The sequence below is a fragment of the Cydia fagiglandana genome, chromosome 17, assembly GCF_963556715.1.
Source record: "Cydia fagiglandana chromosome 17, ilCydFagi1.1, whole genome shotgun sequence".
In the NCBI taxonomy this organism is placed as follows: domain Eukaryota; kingdom Metazoa; phylum Arthropoda; class Insecta; order Lepidoptera; family Tortricidae; genus Cydia; species Cydia fagiglandana.
This window is the reverse complement of record NC_085948.1, coordinates 14,282,690-14,307,798: the sequence shown is the minus strand read 5'-3', so window position 1 is coordinate 14,307,798 and position 25,109 is coordinate 14,282,690. Positions and strand designations below refer to the sequence as shown.

Genomic DNA, 25,109 nt, shown 5'->3' with positions numbered 1-25,109 from the left:
ATGTACCATCAGCCGCAAAATTGCATGCCGATTTTATTAATGAATTCATTCTTCATTTCTCCATGCAATTTCGCAGCTCACTGTAACACCTATGGTTCATTTTTTTATGGTTCCGTGCCCAAAGGGTAAAACGGGACCCTATTACTAAGACTTCGCTGTCCTTCCGTCTGTCCGTCTGTCTGTCACCAGGCTGTATCTCACGAACCGTGATAGCTAGACAGTTGAAATTTTCACAGATGATGTATTTCTGTTGCCGCTATAACAACAAATACTAAAAACAAAATAAAATAAAGATTTAAGTGGGGCTCCCATACAGCAAACGTGATTTTTGACCAAAGTTAAGCAACGTCGGGCGTGGTCAGTACTTGGATGGGTGACCGTTTTCTTTTTGCATTTTTTTCGGTTTTTTTTTTTGCTTTATGGTACGGAACCCTTCGTACGCGAGTCCGACTCGCACTTGCCCGGTTTTTTAGCATTAGAAAGAACTTGCAAGAAGGTAAGCGATCTTGTCACGTCTTTTAATTGAAAAACGCTTTTTAAAAATCAAAAACTATTACTTATGAAAGCAGAAGAATATAAATGATCGTTAACTATTCATAATTGTTACATATTTGCCGTATTTTTTTTTTAAATGTGTTTTACAATTAAAAGACACATCAAGATTGTTTACCTTATATCTAATGCTAAAAAAACGAACTATACCTACTAAAAGACTTTGCATACTATTATTTGTAGGGGAAAGTGTATCTTATGGGGCCCACTGATTAACAGTCCGCCGGATGGCATCTGCCTGTCAGTTGTTCGGAACTGTCAACTATTTGCTATTTGTTGTAAATAACTGACAGGCCGATTTTGTCCGGCGGACTGTTAATCAGTGGGCCCCTCTAGCATGATATGAACCATTGTACGTGGTGACACAAACTTTTACGACCCGCCCCACACTGGCCTTGAGACATGCGCTTATTTTTTTAAATCTAAAACAATGACAACTCGCATGTCTCAGATGTTTTCCGATTAAATGACCAATGTATCGAGCAACTTACGAGAGGCGTCTATTCAGTTATATGTCTGTGGCCACGTATTATGCAAAAGTGCATTTTGACAATGTCAGAGAAATACGGGTAAGATATGAAAGGTGTGGTGCATACTTGGACAAAGCCTTGTCCATGTAAGTGATATTTTATTACATAATTTATGAGAACATTATTTATATGGTAAGTGGAATCTAGTTAGTATGAAAACTGATATACTTTAGTGCTGGGGATATTTCAAAAATATATACAGGGTGATTTCTGGGTCGTGATCCAGAACCACTTTTTCTGACTCTGTAAATGATCCACATTATCATATGGTAGTATTTGATTAAAAGATAATTACTTAATTTATTCTTATTTTTCAAGTAAAATTAATGTTGTACTAAGTACTTATGGTCACCCTATGACTTTTGACATACGCTGTATGGAAAGCGGCAAGACGTCATATTGAGTACACTGAGAGAAAAATCGGCTGACAAAGCACAATAAATGCTTTGTCATTTTTTTTGTTGTTGTAAGAGCAATAAGCTTTGTGGCGAAAACAAAACGAGCTTATTGCCACCGACAACTTTTTTATTGATAACCGTAAATCAACAGTTTATTGTATCGGTAACAATATTTACATTGCTACCGGAACAACCTATGTTTCCTTTGTCATGGCCTTCATATAATATTGCTAATTTATCAAGGTTAGACTTAGCTTCTACAACAAAGCATCTATATTTTGTCGTAGCGACCAAACTACTTTGCTGTTTTATCAAATCACGTGGCTTGTTACTGCAACAAAGCGTTTCTGTTTGTTCCAGTGACAATGTCACTTTGCAATGTTATCAAAGTTTTACCTTGTTGCTGGAGCAAAGATTTTATCCTTTGTTACAGGTACAAACGTACCTTGCTAATTTATTAAAGTTAGATTTTGCTTATATAACAAAGCAGTTATATTTTGTTGTTCTAACAACTTCACTTTGCTCATTTTAAAACTAAAACGATTTGTTGCTGCCACAAAATGTTTTTTTTTTGTTCCAGTTACAATATCACTTTGCAATGTTAACAAAGTTTTACCTTGTTGCTGGAGCAAAGATTTTATCCTTTGTTGCAGGTACAACGTGCCTTGCTAACTTATCAAAGTTAGATTTAGCTTATATAACAAAGCAGTTATTTTTTGTTGTTCTAACAACATCACTTTGCTCATTTTTAAACTAAAATGATTTGTCGCTGCCACAAAATGTTTTTTTTTGTTCCAGTTACAATATCACTTTGCAATGTTATCAAAGCTTTACCTTGTTGCTGGAGCAAATATTTTATCCTTTATTGCATGTACAACGTGCCTTGCTAACTTATTAAAGTTAGATTTAGCTTTTACAACAAATCAGTTATCTTTTGTTGTTCTTACAACATCACTTTGCTCATTTTTAAAATAAAACGATTTGTTGCTTCCACAAAATGTTTTTCTTTGTTCCAGTTACAATATCACTGTGTAATTTAATCACAGCCCAACCTTGCTGCTGAAACTAGGTGATTTTCTTTTATTGCACTAACAAAGTGCCATTGTTATTATATTCAAATATGACTTAGTTTTTATAACAAAGCAGTGTATTTTATTGAAGTTAGCCTTTGTTGCTGCGAACGTTACTAAGGTAGGTACACTCGACGTCAAATCAAGACTTTAACAAGATTTTAACAAGATATAAGTTTACGACCAATTTAAGCACTAATACATCATTTCCCGCCCCGATTTCTATTCATTTCATAACCGAATATTGGAAACTCGATTAACGGGTTGTTACGGTTATTTTCGGTTATAAATTCTATGAATTTATCTTCTTTTTTGGCTGTGACACCTGTGACTATAATTTTTGTCATTCGTGTACTTAACGAAAATGTACCAAATTTACTTCCCTATTTATGAAATACATATTTTGATTGAATATTGTATCACGTCCAAGGTCATATTTTAACTTTTACTGTATTTTGTGTGCGTTATTAAATAATTACAACCGGCCGAGTGCGAGTCAGACTCGCGCACGAAGGGTTCCGTACCATTACGCAGAAAACGGCAAATAAATCAAGTTTGTTGTATACCCTACTTCAACTGTCTAGCTATCACGGTTTATGAGTTACAGCCTGGGGACAGACAGACCGACGGACAGACAGACGGACTGCGGAGTCTTAGTAATAGGGTCCCGTTTTTACCCTTTGGGTACAGAACCCTAAAAACGATGACTTCACTCACATTCCTTAATACTGTACATTTATTGTCGTAATTTTGTAATTATATTATTGTAATAAAGTTTATAATTTTTTGTCGAGATTCGAGAATAACCGTAACCGATTATAAACGATAATTTTTCGGGCATAACCGTAACCGGAACCGGTTATGAAGAGCCCATCAACGTGCACACTAGCGCCACTGCTAAATAATGGTGATTATTTAAATTTAACGAAAGATATTTAAAAGAAGGGGGCCGCTACGTACTGTATTTTGTATTTAAATACCTTTTGAATACATCAGACTAGGTTTTATGTTGCTGGATTCGTCGAACAAAAACGGCCGTTTTAACTTTGGACGCATAGATTGACGAATCCCGCAACAGATCTTTCGTTAAATTTAAATAATCACGATTATTTAGCAGTGGCGCTAGTGTGCACGTTGATGGGCTCTGAAGTTTGGCCGGTTATTGCATTTCCTAATCATGAGTGAAGTGAGTAATCGAGCATCACTCAAATCGAACCTTTACATCAAAAATGTCAAAAACAATTTCCCTCTTTAATTATTTTTTAAAAGTTAAAGGCACAAACTTATTCTGCCATTTAATTCAGTACCATTGAATATATAATATACTTGGTCAAGCAGATCTTGTCAGTAGAAAAAGGCGGCAAATTTGAAAAATGCGAAGGGATATCGTCCCATAGAAACTTTGAATTTCGCGCCTTTTTTTACTGACAAGATTTGCTTGACCAGCTTTAGTTTGTCAAAGGACTGCCGCATTTCAAAGATAGACAGAGAGAATCATACTACCTTTGTCTTGTATTAGCACCCAAAAGAAAAGGATGAGTATAGTTTTTTTATTGTTCTTATTTACTGACAATTTGGTTTGACCAACTATACTTAATTATGCAATAAAAAGTAATATAAGCTGTATGAACACGGATGAGATAAGTTGTTATTAAGTTAATATTACTGTATTGTTTTTTATTTCCCGTCCGCTAAAACAGGACAGTAATAGTTTGTTTTTTTTTTTATTTGAGTTTTACAATAAAGAAGAATTTCCCGTACTATTTTTGCTACAATACGGAGAACATTTCCGAGCACATTGGAAAAATTGATTTTTTTAATGCATTTGCGATAATTTTACGCGAGTGTACAAGATTTAATTCGTCACAAATTTAATTTGTCAATTCGACAACCTACCGAAACTAACTTTGTAAAAATGGCAACTCGCGGGCACGGGCGGGGTACGGGGTAAGGGGTATGTATGTTGTCGTTTCGTTTAGTTTTTTTGTCTTCAAATACGAATGTCAACGGTAGAGAATGGACGCGCGCCTATATTACTTAGTGCTACGATTCGATCACCAAGTAAAGTGCTTTTATTATGAAAAGTGCAAAATGGACATAAATAGTTTTCTTGACAGTGCCGGGCTGACACATTTGTCGCAGCGTATGGTGGGTAAGTGTTTATTTATTCTTATGAATGTTATAAATATGAAAGTGAGTTTTTATGTTTATTTGTTACTCTTTTATTCACGCATTAACTTTTCAACGGATTATCAAGACCATTTTAGTTTTTCTGCTAAAACATACTGCGTTCGATCGGGTCGGATCGGGTCTTTGGGGTGATGGAGTGTTATTTTGTGTACTCATGTCTGTATACATGGCCACAAATCAAAATATATCCAGCAGAGGTGCGACACAAAGTGTGAAAACACGAGGCGTGTTAAAATAAAACTTGATGTGTAGCCGTGTGTAGATATGACGGCCGTCAGTCCAGAGCACATTATTTCGGCTACCTCTATGAGCAGGACCACCGTGCTATTGTTTTGTACAAAGATGTGGATCTGAACTTGGAGTATAATATACCAAGACTCCAAGGTGATGGGTTCCAAAGTTTTCAAACTCATTGCGTCGCACTTTTGGCCATAATTTGTCGATCCAACAAAACTATTGTCATATCGACAAAGGTACATATTTACTAACTAAACCTTGTTTCTGTAGCAATGTATATAATATTGTATTGTCGTTTCGGTGACGACCGGTCTGGACTAATGGGTAGTGACACTGCCTGTGAAGCCTATGGTCCTGGGTTCGAATCCCGGTAAGGGCATTTATTTGTGTGACGAACACAGATATTTGTTCCCGAGTCATGGGTGTTTTCTATGTATATAAGTATGTATTTATCTATATAAGTATGTACATAATTATATCATCACCTAGCACCCATAATAGTACAAGCTTTGCTTTGGGGCTAGGTTGATCTGTGTAAGATGTCCCCTAATATTTATTTATTTATATCGACAAAGGTAACTATTAACTAGTTACAGAATGTTGTTTCTGTAGCGATTTAACTGAACTTTATCTTGCTTTCAGAGGAGGGAGTGACACTTGATTTTTTGCTGCAAGCAAATGATGAGGAGTTGTCTGAACTGACAACAAAAGTTGCAGACAAAATAAGACTGAGATCTTCATTAGAAAAAATTAGACATAAAGTTGGTAATTTCTTTTTAGTAGTTAAATAGTAGTATTATTATTGAAGATTTTCCGTAGCAGCTATAGTTTTGTAGTTCAGTTGTTAGTCTGGTTGAGTAGTAGCAAAGAGAATAGAGTGTATAGAGATTCCGTCGTGGTAAATTATGTAGTCACAGTACATTTACTGCCATCTTTCAACAGAAGATTAAAACTGTTAGATCGCCATCTACTCGAGAGTAGGCTGAAGGTTATGGCGCTATCGCTTGAATAGATAGGAGGCTGCCGCCATGCGCCTATGGAAGGCGCCGAGGCATCTTCGAGCTCCCCGTAGGGTTAGGGTTCCCAGGCGTGTGGCTCTGATGCGCCCGAGGCTGGGGTGCTGCCGCGGTGGCGCGAAGCCAAGCGGTGGGCCCTGAGCTCCCGCGTAGGCCGCCCCACGTGCCGTGCTCCATCGCCGTGGACCTCGCCTCGCCGCGATCCCAAGGTGACACTTCGACAGGCGCCTCTTCATAGCAGAGGAGGACATTTTAAGTAAGTATCTTTATAATATTTAAAACTTTCGCAATAGACGTGAGATATATGTATCTTTAGTTAAGCGGCCCATATTAGGATATCAGCATAAGACCATATCATATTTGGCATATCACGATTACACGCCTATTATCACACGTTTCACGACAACAGCTACCTTGGTTGGCAGGTAGGTACATAAATAATCCTGACACCTTGACGTATTTATGTAACTATATAATGTGGTGACTGCGTTCAGTCTCGCTACCTTAATGACAGCTCCGTAGACACGGTCGCCACTCACCATCGGTTCTACGAGTTATGTAAAAAATATAAAAGATTTAAAATTTGAAATAACAAGTTTTGTATTAATGGATTTTCTTTAAAATGAGCTTGTTAACTGCATATGACGTGTAAGTTTCTGGACTTTTATAATGCCACCTGCTAGGGTCTGTGCGGAAGGAGAAGAGTCGTGAAATGTATGGGCTCCCCTACATTTCACGACTCTTCTCTTTCCGCACAGACTCTATTTACTTGTTATTGTGACAAAAAAGTCTTAATTTAATTTAATTTGTTATTGTTTTTGGTTTTGGGTTTGTTTGTTTTGTATAACTTGCGATGCTCACTGATTTATTTTTATTTTAATAAGTATATATTCTCATGAAGTGAAATGTACAATTTCTTTTGAGAAAATAAAAAAAAATTAAGCATAATACAGAATTCTTAAAATTGTTTCTTTTTTTCAGAACGCCCCTTTTATGAATGACCCCGGACTGTTCTCTCCAAGGTCCAGCGCATGCAGCAGCCCAGTGCCAGTAGCTTTGCCTGAAAGGCAAAGTATATTAATTCTAGGACTAAATGGAACTCTTGAGGTATGTATTTTGAATCTTAATCCTTATAAAAAGAATTCTGGGTGGGTAACGGAAATTTGGTGGGTAAAGATTTTAAATCATTTGAACAGCTTGGCAGATATTTCTGCCGGTGACTGTACCTACCTAACATTTTTTTTTCAGGGTACTCCATTAGAGATCAGACCAAGTGTACAGCCCACTATACAACAGATCACACCTGTGCGACCACCTACGATACCGGCCACACCTGTGCAGCCTCCACAGCCTCCACAGGCGTTGCAAGATTATAATAGGGAAGGATACTTCGAACCAAAGGTAAAAACTGTTTTCATTAGTCTTAAGAGGATATTCCGCGTTAAAATGGAAAATCTGCCTTTTATTTTTATTAAAACACTTTTCAGTCTTGAAATCACCAAAAACGCAACGTTGCCAGCTAAGTTCGAGTCCAAGTGTCCCCTAAGCGATATTTTGGTAATTTTTGTGATTATGGAATTTTTAATTTTCACAATAGGATTGTGAACTATAAATATAAACTAAATTTTCCATATTGAATGCTCATACACACACACACACACACACACACATAATCACGCCTATATTCCCGGATGGGGTAGAGTGGTAGACAGAGCGTTAGAGGTCACATCATGCCACTTTTGACAAAGTTTTGAGGCTTATGATATCATCAAAATCGGCACGCAGTGACAGGTTATCAGTCTATCGCCTACGGTCCAATCCATGTCCCTTTACTGATTTTTACAGTAGGTATTCAGTAGGTAAAGCAGCTGGAACATTCTATGTTTATCTTTGTCTCCCAGCCCAGCATGAAAGTTAAGCTATTGGTCATAATATATGTATAGGTAATGTATTATAAATGGTTGCATTTGATTGTTTTGCAGTTGGTGAGGAACAAGCAAATTCAACCGCGTTGCTGGGAATTGTTGCTTTGCTCCGGCAAATGCACACTATCGCAGTACCGAAAAAAAAAGTGTGGAGGCTGTCAAGGCACGAGGCAAGCACTGGTTTCCTGGCGCGCGTTGCAGCAGCGTCAGAGATTGCCACATATTGCCCTCAACAAGAGGCATTCAACCTCTCAAAGGGCATAGAATCAACCATACATACTTGCGGTCGGACCTTCATGGGCTAATATACACACGTATGAAATTGTTACCACTGCTGGAGGGCTAAGATATCAAGTATCCACCATTTGTGAGACTATAAAGGTGACCTATAATTTACACTGGGCATTGGACTTAGCGTACCCTAAGGTAGCTGCACCTTGTTGGATGTTTATCCAACGGGCCATATTTAAGATGAAATCTAAGTTTGACTCTGAAGGAGTTCCATTAAGAGAACGACTTTCGCTATTAAATTCGCTTGATCAAACTTTTGAACGCCTTTTGATATAAATGTCTCGCGCCATTAAACTAATTTACTAATAAACCTTATTTGATAATACCTAGCTTGATACAGTTGCGTTGACATTAACACGGCGTTCTTGACGTCCAAGGGGATAAAGCAGCTACGCTTTCTTTGCACGAATATTGTAGAAAAAAGGAAAATGACTACTTGTGCGGTAGGTATGCAACACTTCCTTTGGCAGTTTTATTCGGTTGAGGAAGCACATGGCTTTTTATCATAAATAAGTTAAAACTTTGATGATCATTACTTTGCATACCGTGATCAAGATGCTCCTTCCGAAGATGAGCCCGTATATCTTGATTATGACACTATGCAGTATCATTTTCCTTGCAATCTCATCAATACGAGTCATGGTGGGCTGACTATGAAATATGTTTTTTGCGTAAGCCATTGTAATGTAATTAAGTGTACTCATTACTACTGTTACTGTTCCCATTAAAGGTTCCGGCATATTGAAAGCAGTTTCGCCGCTGTACTAATAAACCATTCCTCCTATACACGCTGATGTTGGTCTCTGACGCGTCGGTCACGTGCAGGAATAAGCACAATGCTCTATGAAACGCCGCAAAGCGACGCTGATAGATCTGCCGCGCAGACATGAGTATCGCTGTGCGGTGTCCCATACCTACAACATTATTTATTGGTCCGCTTGACCGATACCAGCGTTAGCAGGAAATCAACCCTTAAAAACGCAACTGTCCGCAACCGCGTTTGACCCGCTTTACTACAGCCATTATGACAGTTTGCGCGGCCCCACAGGGTCATTGACGTCATTGTATAACTTCAACCCAATCCGGAAAACAACGCAAATGTATGGTCTAAATAAACTAAAGCTGACACTCAGCTCATACGTTTCCGTTGTTTTTCAATTAGCAACAACCCTTTCGGCTCGGCCACGACATTCAGTGCTTTGCGACGGCGGCAGCGATAACCATAGGTTGGAGCAAAACAGCGATCGCACCTTTCGTTCCCACCTATGGTTGTCGCTGCCGCCGTCGCAAGTCGCTCAACTCAGCTCAGCTCTCAAACTGCGCCGCCCCGCGCTGTTTCTGCCTTGCTTTTTAATGTGCCGAAGCCTTAATCAAGAAAATTATTATTATTATCTGTGTGGACTTTAGAGTGGTCCAAAAAACGCTTTTTATATTTTTGAATGTGCTGTTATTTGAGGTCGGTAATATTGTAGGTAGGTACATGTAACAAAGGACCATGTTATGTTATTTTCTAGAGGCCTGGAGCCTCAACTGCTGTTACCTAATTACTTAGTGATTAGTAAAAGTATCTTTGAAATAAATACACATGAATGTACAAGTTAATGTTTTATTCACTATTTTTGCATTTCCCTCCTAGAACATAGAACATAGAGGGCAAATTTCTTTTTAATCACCGCCAATTAATGGTTTTATATAAATAGTTTCTAGTAATGTAAGTAATTGTTTTAGTCATTACATAACGTCGCGTTGTTTTAAGCTGTCAACTCTGTAAACATAGTATTTTAGCTATCTATTGCAACTAACCAGTTGTGCCTACCTTACCAAACGTCTTCAGGGGCCGATATTATAAGGGGGCTAGCTGTAAGTTACAATTTACAAGCGGAAGTCTCTTTCTATCGTCTTCTGCTAGAAAGAGACTTCCGCTTGTCTGCGCTAGTAGTTGTATCCATGAACAGAAAGCGCTGTTATAGCTATAGCAATAAAAAATGGCAGCTAAAATTATGAATAATCCTTTAAAATATTGCAAGATATATTTTGTTTATTTCACTGTCTGATAATGTAGATTCAGGCTCTCATTCAGGATTAAAGGCTATTCAGTGTTTGTTATTTATCTATCAGATTTAAAAAGTTTATTAGGTACCTTAATGAATAATGCTATTTGCGAAAGTATATATTAAAAAAAATGTATTAAGTATTGTTCATATCTAAGGCATAACACAAAACTAAACAACTTGCATGATTTTTGAAGAATACTTTTTCATACATTTTATAATTTAAGCTGCCTTTTTCTCATCGCTATGATGACAGTCTAAAGAGTGAGTGACTATTGATAGGGTAGCACCAACAGATTTGTTGGAATAGCTAACTAAATGCTGTGTTTACAGATCAGTGTGGACAGCTTAGCAACATGTTATTGGTATTAATTACAGTTGCTGGCATATTAAAAAGTAGCTTGCTCTCACATAATATAGGTATATTGTGTCACTGTAGCAATACATTGTGAGACACACATAATATAATATTGTTGTCACTGAAAATGAAAAATGAAAATGAAAAAATGTTTATTCGGTTTTAGAATTACTTATACAATTGTGTGTTGGCGCCTCTTTTTAAGTAACAAATACCTGTGTTAAGAGGCACTCTGAAAACAAAAATGTTGTCAATTTTACAGCAGATCTGTGACTGCAAAACTGTATCACTATAGCAATATGTTGTGTGACACGCATATATTGTTGTCACTCTAACAACATAAATGTTGTCGATATGGCTACATAACTGTATCACTATAACAATATGTTGTGTGACACGCATATATTGTTGTCACTCTAACAACAAAAATGTTGTCGGTTTGGCTGCAAAACTGTGTCATTATAGCAATATGTTGTGTGACACGTATATATTGTTGACAGTCTGACAACATAAATCTTGTCTATTTGGCAGCGGAGCTGTGTCACTGTAACGATACATTGTGCGACACACATAATATCGTCAGGTGACAAGCAAAACTCACTAATTACCACCACAAGTTCATAGCCATAGTGAACCATATTAGTACTAAAAGAAGGTCGATTTTTGTTTATTTTTTTTTAGTAATTAGTGACTTTTGCTTGTCACCTGACGATATATTGAATATATTAATATATTGATATTGATATATTCAATACATTTAGTGTGTCTCACAATGTATCGCTACAGTAACACCGTCCGCTGCCAAATAGACAACATTTATGTTGTCAGACTGACAACAATATATGCGTGTCACATAACATATTGCTATAGTGGCACAGTTTTGCAGCCAAATCGACAACATTTTTGTTGTCAGTCTGACAACAATATATACGTGCCACACAACATATTGCTATAGTGGCACAGTTATGTAGCCAAATCGACAACATTTATGTTGCCAGACTGACAACAATATATGCGTGCCACACAACATATTGCTTTAGTGACACAGTTATGTAGCCAAATCGACAACATTTATGTTGCCAGACTGACAACAATATATGCGTGCCACACAACATATTGCTTTAGTGACACAGTTATATAGCCAAATCGACAACATTTATTTTGTCAGACTGACAACAATATATGCGTGTCACACAACATATTGCTATAGTGACACAGTTATGTAGCCAAATCGACAACAATTATGTTGTCAGACTGACAACAATATATGCGTATCACACAACATATTGTTGTAGTGACACAGTTATATAGCCAAATCGACAACATCTTTGTTGTCACACTGACAACAATATATGCGTATCACACAAAATATTGCTATAGTGACACAGTTTTGCAGCCAAATCGACAACATCTTTGTTGTCACACTGACAACAATATATGCGTATCACACAAAATATTGCTAAAGTGACACAGTTTTGCAGCCAAATCGACAACATCTTTGTTGTCACACTGACAACAATATGTCACAAAACTTGTTTTGATTATATGACAACGTTGTACACATTGCTACAGTGACACAGCTCTACTGTCAAATTAACAAAGTTTTTTGTTGTCAGAGTGACAACAATTAATCACAAAATTTGTTTTGACTTTATGACAACGTTGTATACATTGTTAATAGACATTGTGTTCTGGACAATTGTAAAAGTTGTTGCAGAATGTTGTTATATCAACAATAAACTGGCGACAATAAAAACGTTAACTCAATAGCAATGTAACAATGTGGGTTGTGTGGCGTTAAAGTTTTATTGTTAGATCAACAGTATTTTTCTCTCAGTGTAGGGTCACCAAATTGTATGCAAAAATATTTTTTCCTACTTGTCATCTGGAAAATTATCATCATTATTGGTGATAAACAATAATTAACAACATCATTAGGCTCATCTTTGGATTTTGTATGATGTCTGGCTCTCTTGCTCCACGACCCCGAAATCACCCTGTATATTACCTAAGATGCAGGGGAGCAATTTAGACTGCGGGGTAATTTAAACTAGGTAATCGAAATATCTTCCATGTTTTACATTATTAACTAGAGTCACACACAACACACACAACACATCTTTTTCGCTATTCGATTAGTTTAAATTACCTCGCAATTTAAATTGCCCCCCTGCACCTTATATCGCTTATATTACGATGTTTAACAGATGTAATTATAACCAATGGATATCCCATCAGATCATCAGAGAAGAAATCTATTGGAGTTCGTGCCAAAATTATTATGCCTTCTTTTTCTACTGACATCTCATCCAGACTATACTCATCGATTCGTGAGGTCATTAGCGCCACTTGCACCATCCCACTAACCCGGGGTTAAGCGGTTAAACTTTTAACCCAGTGTCAAATTGTACTGGTAACCATGGTAACTCCAGGTTTAACAGTTAACCCCGGGTTAGTGGAATGAAGCAAGTGGCCCTTAGTTGATCTATTCGTGCTAGTTTTGCCAAATTGATCTGAACACACACAAGCAGTCAATTTTAGTCTGTTACCGATACCGGAAGGGCCCGATCGCACACTGACTCGGAATTACCGGTAACAACCTTCGACATACGACTAGGGATGGGAGATACATATCGATATTCGAATACACGTTACACTTATGCCAGAATAAGGGCCCGGTCGCACACTGACTCGGAATTACCGGTAACAACCTTCGACATACGACTAGGGATGGGACAAACATATCGATATTCGAATACATGTTACACTTATGCCAGAATAAGGGCCCGGTCGCACACTGACTCGGAATTACCGGTAACAACCTTTGACATACGACTAGGGATGGGACAAACATATCGATATTCGAATACACGTTACACTTATGCCAGAATAAGGGCCCGGTCGCACACTGACTCGGAATTACCGGTAACAACCTTCGATATACGACTAGGGATGGGAGAAACATATCGATATTCGAATATACGTTACACTTATGCCAGAATAAGGGCCCGGTCGCACACTGACTCGGAATTACCGGTAATTACCTTCGACATACGACTAGGGATGGGACAAACATATTGATATTCGAATACATGTTACACTTATGCCAGAATAAGGGCCCGTTCGCACACTGACTCGAAATTACCGGTAAAACCTTGAGATGGGAGTAATAGGTACCTTATATCGATATTCGGTTAGGTATCCAAAGTTTTGTGAATAAAACTCCTATATGAAAAACTCTAAGAATGTTAAAGTGTATGATAACGATATTTTATACAAAATATTTTATATGTTAACATAGCTTGACTTGAGTGAGCTTAATCCTTTATTTAATTTAATAAATGCGAACCTACTTCGGTTTTATAGTGAAAGTATTACCTAAGCTTTATTATTTCATATCTATTATTTTTATTTCAATATATAAAATCCATTGCATTCTGTCTTAGTTTACTTGTTCCCGGTTTATAATTGCCGCCTACCTCATTAAAACTTCATTCGAAGAAACTCATTTTCTTTGAGCCAAGCACATTGCAAAAAAAACGTCATCTTAACATTTCCAGCTTCACAAAGCGAAATCATAAAAACTAAGAAACAAAACTCAAGACATAAGCAGTCACTTCATTAACTCCGCGTAAATCGCGGTCGCGGAACGTTTCCAGACGTTAAAACGTTCCTAGACGTTATAAAAAACGTTAACCAATTAACCGTAACGTTAAATCTCATCTTGGAAGCCGGGTAATTATCGTGGCCGCACTCCAGTGTCAGGACTCTCATTACAGTGGGGTAAATGACTCGGTGCTGGGTTCTAGATGTCTTAATATAATTTTAAAGGTTGAGGTTTTTAATTCATAATCTTGCTGCTTATCTGGGTTCGTACCTATGAGTTTATCAATTTTGTGTGTTTGGATGGTTTCGTTCTTAATCACGCAATATGTGATAAATGTGCCTCACATGCCGTTTATTTATTTTATTTATTGATCAAATAAGTAACACATTACAGTATAAAACCAAGGCACTGTGAAACTACAGAGTAATAGAAAAGACAAAGAAAAATAAACACATAAAAATGAAATTAACTAAACATTAGATTTATAACCAGCGTACAGGATATTTTAATAACAACTAGGTACACAGATAAAATCGTGGGCAAGGACTAGTAAAAATAAGCACTATCCCACCATTCCCACCAAAAACATAAATGTAAAAAAGGAGAGCCAAGTTCAATACAAAAATTATGCTTGGCTGTGGGCTTCGCCGCAAAAAGAATGGAGATCTAAAGGAGTGCCAAGTTCTATGCAAAATCCAAATATGTATTTATAGGAACAAAATAACATTATGATACCTATAACAATTGCTGTTATTTAAAAAAATGTGAGATCTTAAAGTAGGTTAGATTTGACTTGGCTTGGGTATTATATAGTGTGTTAAAAAATTAATTCAATAGTCTAACACTTTATTCAACACAAAAAAAAACAACATAAATAAAAAAATATATATCCACTCTGTCTCAGATAATATGCAAGTACCCCACAGCCGCACTTCAGAGTGTCGCAGGACGCGCTCTCATTTCAATTAGGCCTCTTAAATATTCAATGTTCTTAGAATAGGCTGGTCTTGAGATAGTTCGGAAATTTCATTACGAACCTAATTGTTGAGACGTGGGCTTTATTTCTGTGTACGGATTGATATTTAGAAGCTAGATGAATGTGTTGAAGTGAGGTATTTTGAGATGAGGCAAAATTATTTGAAGTATTCTTTAACTAAAATAATCATATCTACAATTTTAATTTGCATTATATACCTCAGTAATAACATAAGCTAGCAATTAAGTAATTTATTATGTTTACAAAAATAGCACATAATCTCCAGATTATGAAATATATTGTATTGAATATTGCCAACAGAGTGAAATATTTATCCCAGATTTGCAATTTATTTAATTTATCAAGAAATGATGACTGAATTCAAAAGTAATCTCTCTCGGCAGCGTATTAAATTAGATGATGTCCTTTCTTCCTGGTGCAACACGTTGGCCGGCGTTCCGCAAGGCGGCGTGTTGTCCCCCTTGTTATTTTCCATTTTCATTAACTCTATCACTTCTTAACTTTCTTCTCACAATCATCTTTATGCCGACGACCTTCAGATTTACTCGCAGGGTGTTATTGGAGATCTACCGTCTATGATCGGTAAGGTGAATGGCGACTTAGAGAGCATCTCGAATTGGAGTCGTAGTTTTGGCCTTAAAGTTAACCCAGCAAAGACCCAGGCCATTATAATTGGTAGCCCAAAACTGCTTCCCCGAATTGACTTTGCTGGCGTTCCTTCTATTTATTTTAATGGCGTTCTAATTCCGTACTCGCAACAAGTAAAGAACCTTGGCATCATCATCGACAGTACTCTATCATGGGGACCTCAGGTGGGCGAGGTCAGCAGGAAGATGTTCACGGCAGTAGGCTCACTTAGAAGATTACGAAACTTCCTTCCCATCCCCACCAAAATTGCACTTGCACAAACTCTTCTCCTCCCCATTCTGGATTATGCTGACGTGGCTTATCTCGATCTTACTGAGGAGCAACTTAATAAGCTTGAGCGTATCCAAAATGTCTGCATTCGGTTTATATTTGGGTTACGCAAATATGACCATGTATTTCACTTCCGTTCACAGCTCAAGTGGCTCCCTATCCGCTTCCGTCGTAACTTTCACGTTTTGTCCCTTCTATATTCTATTCTTTTCAACCCTGCAACTCCCCGCTATCTCAAAAATCGCTTCAGTTATCTCTGTTCCGCTAGGTCCGCCCAGAAGTTAATTCTTTCTTTCCCCTCTTCCGCTTCAAAATACTATAATAATTCCTATACTTTTCAAGCTGTTCGACTTTGGAATTCTCTGCCTCTTGACCTAAGGTGCGCTCAGTCTCCTAACTCTTTTAAGAGACTACTTAAACTCCATTTCTTATCTCTTCCTTAATACTTTTATCTGGTTACTCTTTCTCTATGGCTGGCACTGCTATATTATATTATATAATATATGTATTTATTTATGTATGTCTATATAAGTATGTTTATGTATTGTATATGTATTTCTATTCTGTTTATTTTTATTTTTTGCATGTATTTAGTGATAAGTTTCTTTCATTGTATTTGCAACACCTACTGCCATATGTAAATTTATTAATTTCCGCTACCCAGAGGTTGTCTGGAAGAGATCGCTTTTTAGCGATAAGACCGCCTGTTGTTTACCTCTGCCTGTATTTCTGTTTTCTTTTGTATTGTCTTCTTTTATTGAGGTGTGCAATAAAGAGTATTTGTATTGTATTGTAATCTCTTAAATAATGTCACAATCATATCGACAACATCAACCCGCCTTATCGATACTCGGTCGCATCCCTACGGACTGATGACCATTGCGAGCATGCGCTCTATAAATAATATGTTGTAAAACGATTTTCGATAGATTAATCTGAATCGTGCGCAGGTCGTGCGCGCGCCGCTGGGGAGGATCTATTGTAGATCAATGCGGGTGTGTGGAGGGGATAGAATTGGCACGGAGAAGTTTAAAACGGCTGAATTGTGATCGTGTGCAAATAATATATGTAGGAAATTAAAATCACTGCATTTTATAAAAGAAAGCCCCCAGCGTCTGTCTGTTTGTGTGTACGTATGTTGGTTATATAAACTCAAAAAATACTGACTGGATTTTCATGCGGTTTACACCTAGCGATAGATTGATTCCTGAGGATGTTTAAGTGTATAATTTGTTAACGTGCGAAGCCTGGGCGGGTCGCTAATAAATAGTTCGGTCTTAATGAAAGACAGATTTTGGACCTCAACGTCTCCATATATCTTCAGTGTGAGGCCGCCGTAGGCCAACTTGCAGGAGGTCCGGTGGACGCTGATTCTAGTAAACAAAACAGTTTCGTCATCTCTGATAGAGCCAGTCCTTTTTTTATCGCTTCGCTACAGGAAGGATAGAAAATGACATAGATTGCAACTATCAAAGGTTAACTGGAAGACATCCCTTTAAGGGATAAGTTCGCCTTTGTACTAATGACGAATGTTATTTATCCTATTTTATTTTAATTTTTGTATACTAAAGTGTTTTACTACTAGGTACTACTACTATCTTACACTGGAGCATTCAGGTTTTATAAAAAATAAATACTTAAATAAAAAATAAAAAGGTTTTATTTCAGGCAATTAAATACCCATATTGCATACAATCATATCTATTTACTATATCTGCTAAAAAGCGTTTCCAAAAAAAGTGTACATTTAATTCACGTCTTCAAAATATTGACTTCTTGGGCTTATTTTACTCAGAATCATTTGTACATTCACGCCTCATATACATGAAAAAATGTGTCCCAAATTTTTTTTTCTAGTGCATCACGTTTATAAAAATAAAAAAAATCATACAAGAATGTGACAATCTGGAAAGGAAATTTTTGGACCCATTTTTTCATGTATGTGGCAGGCGTGAATGTACAAAATGATTCTGAGTAAAATGAGCCCAAGAAGTCAATATTTTGACGACATGAATGAAATGTACACTTTTTTTTGGAAAACGCTCAAATATGATTAAGGGTAACATTCCATTTCCAACGACAGCTGCACTACTGTCAATTTTACTATGGAAATTGATAATGACAGCGACGCGTTCAGTGCCGGTAGTGCAGATGCGGTTAGAAATGGAATGTTACCATAAAATAAAAGCAATTTCTAAAATATTAGTAGGTCTACATGCGCGAAGCACGCGTGCCCGTACGAGCACTAAATGAGCACGGATTGTGGGAATACGCTCTGTTTGCTCGCTTGTCGGCCGCCGGGCGGGCCGGGAATTCTGGATTTGACCCTATGTATATTATAATAATAATGACAAAATTCTTACATTTTCATTGGATATTTAGATAGGTATTATAGCAATAAAAAATAATGTTCATATTTATTAAAATTAGGTTAGTATAGTATAGTTACCTATACCTATAAGTTGAAAGTAAATAAAATGGTTTTGTGATCACCTCGTTGTACCTAAGTTATATTAAATATGTAATTGTACGTAAGTTGTAAGTGATACCAAAAAGAGTAGTTAGACATATATTAGTTAAAATCTCTTCAGCCGTTTAGTAGAATTACTGTTCCATTTAAATGCGAAAGTAACTAGCTCTTTCCATCTATCTTTTACCTTTTCATGCCCTTACATGGTCAGTCGTCACCCTACGAAATCACCGTATTTTTAAATTAACCTGTGCACACCGGCTGCGTGTGCGTGACGTGCACGTGCGCGTGCGGCGTTGTAGTATACAGATCCTTATGAGAGACGTCACACCGCTTGCGTGACGTGTGCGTGTGCGGCTCCAACATTTTAGCGCACGCACACGCGAACGTCACGCACACGCAAGCCGGTGTGGCTCGGCCTTAAAACTATGAGCTTTACGTTAATTTAGAACTAGGCACCAGACCAGACACGAGACATATTGGCTAGGCACACAGACTATCTAACGCCTATCTACCATTCATTTAGGTCAAAAGTTGTATGTAAAAATTAAAGCGCAAAAAATATTATACAAAATATATATCGTCGCCTGGCACCCATAGTACAAGCTTTGTTTAGTTTGGGGCTATATATCTTCCCATGATCTGTGTAAGATGTCCCCTAATATTTATGTATTCATTTATTTAAAATCCTATTGACATTTTTGTGATTTTATTTATTTCTTCATTGCACAAAAAATATGTACCAATGGCGCACTACAATTAATAAAGGTAATCATAATAAATTCGCGATAAAAATTATGACTTTTCGAGTACCTACCTATGTGTTCAAAATGAGAAGATGACTCACGTTAGACCGGACCGGGTCCAGGTAGGAGCTTCCGACGCTAACTTTTCTATGACAGGTGACCGGTGATCACGTGATGCTTTCCATAGAAAACGAAGCGCCGGAAGCTCCGGCCCGGACCCAGTCCGGTCTAACGCGTCATCCTTAGGTTTTAAATGTTAAGAGGCCCACTGATTAATAGTCCGCCGGACGGTATCGGCATGTCAGTTGTTCGGAACTGTCAAAATTTTGTTCCAACTGACAGGCCGATACCGTCATCGATGTTAATCAGTGGGCACCTTTACAATTAAGTGCAATCATAAGTCAGACGAACGTGATATCTCCATACGCTCCAACTCTATCTGTTACAACAGTGTAGCCATAATTGTTAATTTCCAGCAAAATGCTTGCAATAGCTTTCACGTTGTCCTAACTAACGATCCCATTGCTGGATGCCTATCGGGTTTCCGCGCATTGCGGGCCCGGTGGAATGACCGGTGGTTAGATTAACGAACGATATTCATAAGTTGTTGCTTAAGTGTCATTCTATGGAACTTGCTAACTATGGAAACAAAAGTCACTAGTAAATTCATCATTTTCCATATAATGACACTTTACAATAACACACATAGGTACATTGGCATGAAAAAAAAACGACATTGAGTTATTTATTTTACAAGGGGACAAAATTGTTTTTAAGCGCTCGTGCTAAATAGCTTAATATACCAAAAATTAACCACGGGCGGAGCCCGTGCCTTTGCCCTATGTCGACTAGTTTAATCCTTGACATGCCTGGGAATGTGGAAAACGGGTTCGACAAAATTATTACGTTTTTATAAAGAAACCAAAAAAAAACACAAGCAAAACTTATGTTTAAGGCCCGATTAACTGTCAATTTTCTGAGCATTTCACATCAATCGTTAGTTTCATGCCGCTATCCATCACAATAAAACAAAAATGTATAATGTATAATAACAAAAATATAGGTGTGTATGTATTCTTCTTCTTTCTTGTAAAAAAACTGGTTCAGAAACATGTCACAGCCTTACTGACATAATATGTAAATAGCTACTGCACCAAGCATAAAAATTGTGTCATTCGTAAACTATGTAATAAAATGATTGTCCTAGGCACTGGAGGCCTGGGACACTTCCTTCCGCATATTACATCAATTTATTCACGCATTAAATAAGTTCAAACTGATATACGATCAATTACGATGTTAAAACCGAAGCTAACCGAAGTTTAAACTAACTCTGTCACAGTACCACCGGCCCCGGAATGCGAGTACATAATGCATGCGCGCACGCACGTCCCCGATCGACGGATCGTATCGATCGCACAAAGGACTCGTGATCTCGATTACGTTAACTTCAACTCCGTTTATCTAACCTTTTGTTGTGCTTTCGTTAAGTTATAGTTAGTTTGTTTTACTGGACTTTTGTTGATTTACATTTAATTGACATTTTATATTGTTGACTCGTGTTTCTAATGATGATTTAGTAGTAAAGAGTTTGATGTGAAAATTTGTTTTAAAATAAATTACCTACATACTTATACGGGGTGTGGCCTGTAACACGAGCAAATAATTAAAACATAGATTTTACTACTCAAACGGTGTAAATTTTTTGCTCATATCACAGACCACACCCGGTATAACGCCATTTTAATAGCGATGTTGTCACTATGGGACCCTACTTTAAATATATTACGAGTATCCTTATTGAAAAAAATTAAAAAAAACAGAAAAAAAAAGAGAAAAAAGTACCAATTTAAGTGATAGTTTTATCAATAACATTTACTTTTTGTGTACGAAAACATTTTTTTTGCGAAGTTGACCTAAACTCGTATGACATTTTATCTAATTTTTGGCCTTAGAATTTTTCGTATAAGATACAGTTATACATCTTTCCTATGGGCATTATTAAATAAACTTTAAAGCCAAATTTTCTAACACTATCCCTATATGAAATGAAAAGCATAGAAAAATGTATCCTAATCGTTCACTTTTGTAATGTATACAAAAGAAAAACCCAAAGACAAACCCCTCCCAACGTTTTTGACCCAGTTGTCATTTGAATGTCATTTTACGTTTCGTAATAGGGGTAAATAGTAAAACAATTAAAACTAAAAGCGATGCTCAAATAAGCCCTATTACGTAACCCAGGACATTCGTAACAGGGGGCTTACCGCGAACCACATTCAACATGTTGCCTCTTTGTCGCACTTGTAAATTTGTACGTAAGTGTGACAAGGACGCAACACATCGAACGTGGTTCGCGGTACGCCCTCAGATCGGCCGTATCGATAGTGAAATTGCTATAATGCTAATGCGTAACCGTAAAATGACAGCGATGGCAATTAGTGATAATAGGCGAGTTGCATTCGAGCTGGGACAATGTGTATTGGGGGGTTATTCTGGGACTAATGTTTGGCAGTGTCGGGAGAATTCTCGTCGTCGTACCTGCCAGGGCTGTAACCGCGAAAATCGAAGTTCGCAAATTGCGGGCATTTTTCTCTGTCACACTTATTATGCCTTCATTGGAGTAAAAGAGAAAGATCCCCGCAATATGCGAATTTCGGTTTTCGCGGTAGCCCCCCAGTACGGTTACCATCAGTTTGTCACTGACATAAACGCCGTCGAGAACGTAATTTGATTTCTATACATCTCGCTCGCACTCGCGTATTAGTGCAAACGGGATGTATAGAAAGTAAATTACGTTCTCGACGGCGTTTATGTCAGTGACAAACTGATGGTAACAGTACTGATTAGATTCCACGCGATCACCCGTAGACCCGTGTCACAATTTTATTAATCTTTAAAAAAAAGTATAACCGACTCCAGTTCCAATTTAACAAATGGCACTTATTAATTGTAAATGCTTAGTTTGTTGATGAAAATACAAAAATCGCTGTATGTACCTATGCTTATAAGATTTGAGGAGTTCCCTCAACGAATCTATCATCAGACTAAACCTTGATAAAAATGTTCTATGTAAATCTTACTGACTTAGTAAACTTAACCAAGAGGACAAAACGCCAAAGTGAACATTGTTAAAGAGTTCCGTTTTGATCATCATCAGCAGTTCCATTCCATTCATTAATATCACTTTTTCTAAACGCCTCAAGTGGAATCGGCATGACATTTGAAATGGGGTTTATAACATTGAATAATTTTACGGTTTAGACTCACTTGTTTTTAGTCACTCGCGCGACATGACAACAACAACAACAAACAACAAAACAACAACAAAAACAAAACAAACAAACAAAACACCACAACAACAAACCAACAAGTGAGTCTAAACCGTAAAATTCAATGTTAGTATGTCTCATAACAGCTTAAATTGGGTTTATAACATTTCGCAAATTTACATGTCTAAACATTTTCAGAATAGCCCCTTCAACACGTGTGTGACAAGATCTCATTGTTACAAGTACGTTCGATCTCGGACGACGATTGCAAATGGCGACGCGAAACGGCGAACACGCTCTATCAAGATCTAAGTACATGGTGAATTCCTTCATAATTTAAGAGAATAGACCAGATGTGTGTCGGGTTAATGTTTTTGAGCTTGGACAGGTGTGGTATTATGGATTAGAAAATTGTATTTTATGCTAGAGCTGGACCAAGAAAAGTCTGCAACAATTTCATAATCATAATCATTTATTCGATGCATCCATGGTATTTTACAGAGGTGTTTAACACTTTAAACTCTCGCGTTTTGTACACATATTTAAGTACACAAACGCAACTCAGCTGAAACGTCGGAATTAAAGGTAAAAACAATGAAATTATATCGCGGTAGACCCGTTTGTGTAATAAATAAAGGTGTTTAAGTTTAATGGAGTACGGCATAGACCTTACAAGGGCGTGACAACCTGACAACATATTATACGTACATAGGATACCTACACACTTTTCTATGGCACATAATAAGTAGGATAGCACGCAGTGCAAGTATTGTTTATAATGTCAATCTTTTATGAAAATATGACGTATAAAATAACATTTAATACTAACGCCCTGATAATAGAAGGGTGTTCAGATATTTGTGAGCGCCTTAGCTACTCCGTTATCATTTCTGATAGCGACTGTAACTGCATATTTTGACATACTGCCGTATTCGAACTTCAAGATCACAAGACAAGACAAGAGACGGCACGTACTAGATCCATTCTAGATACGTTAAAGTTTAGATTGTTGCAGAATGGAGTTTTTATCCCAACATTAAAAAGTTTATGTCAATATTGTCAACTGTCTTCTTGGAAAATATATCTTTCGTTTCCTACGTACATTTTGTATTTTAATTCTTTTAATTTACTTATTTGGACCCCAAGGCCCAGGTTTAACCTTTAACATGGTCCTATTGAGTCGGGAACCGTAAGTAAATAAAATTAAATGCGTAGAAGCGGATTCTAAGAAGCACGAAAAAATTTTCATTCGTCTCGTCTGGAGTTGCCGATTTGAAGGTGCCGCCATTGTGCGGAGCCATCGCAGCGTTCAACGAGCCGCGAGCAAGCGTTCTATAAACGCACCAGCACCACTCACTGCGCAGCGATCTGCGCGCGTGGAACGGAATAAACAAGTAACGTTTTGTTTCAAATCTGTTTGACATTTGTTCTTTTCCAGATATTTTAGTGTTTGTGGTGGAAAAGTGTTTCTGTCTTGTAATAAGTTTAAAAGCTTGTAAAATTAATTGGTTTTTGCCGGTTTTTATGTGCGTCTACGAAGTCGTTTTTGTGTTTTTCACATGCAAAGCATTGTGCGCAATTTAACATGGAAAAGACAGAAGAAGAACGACGTCAATTAGTTGCGCGCAGAGGCACGAAAAAAGGTACTCTAACAAGATTGAAAAACAAAATGGAAGAATCGTATATAAACGATATAGAAATGCTAAAACTGATGGTAGAGAGGGCCCAGACGGCATTCCACGATTATGAAGATCTGTGCGAGAAAATAGGTGATGAGGAGGATCCCATTGCTGTCGAAACGACTTTTTATGAATGCGTCGCAGCAATGCGGCAGCGAATTGCGGATTTATCGGCACCTGTACCCACCCCTGCCGTTTTGCCGGCAGTGACGCCTAAAGTGTCGTGTCGAAAATAAAGTTACCGAACATACAAATACCATCATTCAATGGCAAGTATACAGAATACAGACCTTTCATAGAAATGTTTACTGCCCTTGTGCATAACAATGAAGGGTTCGACAATATACAAAAGTTTTTTTACCTGAGAAGCTTCCTAAAAGCTGAGGCATTTGATTTAATCAAAAACTTACCTGTCATCGGTCAAAGTTATTCCGAAGCTCTCAAAATTTTAGCTGATAGGTACGATAATAAATATAAAATCATCAATGAGCACATAAATGCTTTGTTTGAGTTGCCAATGCTAACTAAGTCAAGTCCTAGTGCTTTACGCTCATTGATTTCAATAACAAAACAGCATTTAGCTGCATTAAAAAACCTTGATGAGGCCATTGAAAAATGGGACAGCGTTCTCATTTGCCTATTAAATAAGAAACTAGACCCAGTTACTAACCGAGAGTATCATTTGCATAGGGATTCCTCAAAACAGCCAACCTTTAATGATTTTTTGAAATTTGTAGAAGGTCGGGCCCTTGCCCTAGAGAACAGTGAGGGACGGGGTGATACAGCAGGCTGTGCTGCTGGC

General features: G+C 37.4%; 1 protein-coding gene across 1 annotated transcript; it reads left to right on the top strand.

Moving 5' to 3' along the window:
* Positions 1 to 6,849: 6,849 nt before the first annotated feature.
* Positions 6,850 to 9,409, top strand: LOC134672744 (uncharacterized). Its single transcript, XM_063530688.1, has 3 exons — positions 6,850 to 7,100; positions 7,242 to 7,394; positions 7,976 to 9,409. The coding sequence occupies exons 1-3, from the start codon at positions 6,987 to 6,989 to the stop codon at positions 8,180 to 8,182; spliced, it is 474 nt and encodes a 157-aa protein (XP_063386758.1). The 5' UTR covers positions 6,850 to 6,986; the 3' UTR covers positions 8,183 to 9,409.
* The last annotated feature ends 15,700 nt before the right edge of the window (positions 9,410 to 25,109 follow it).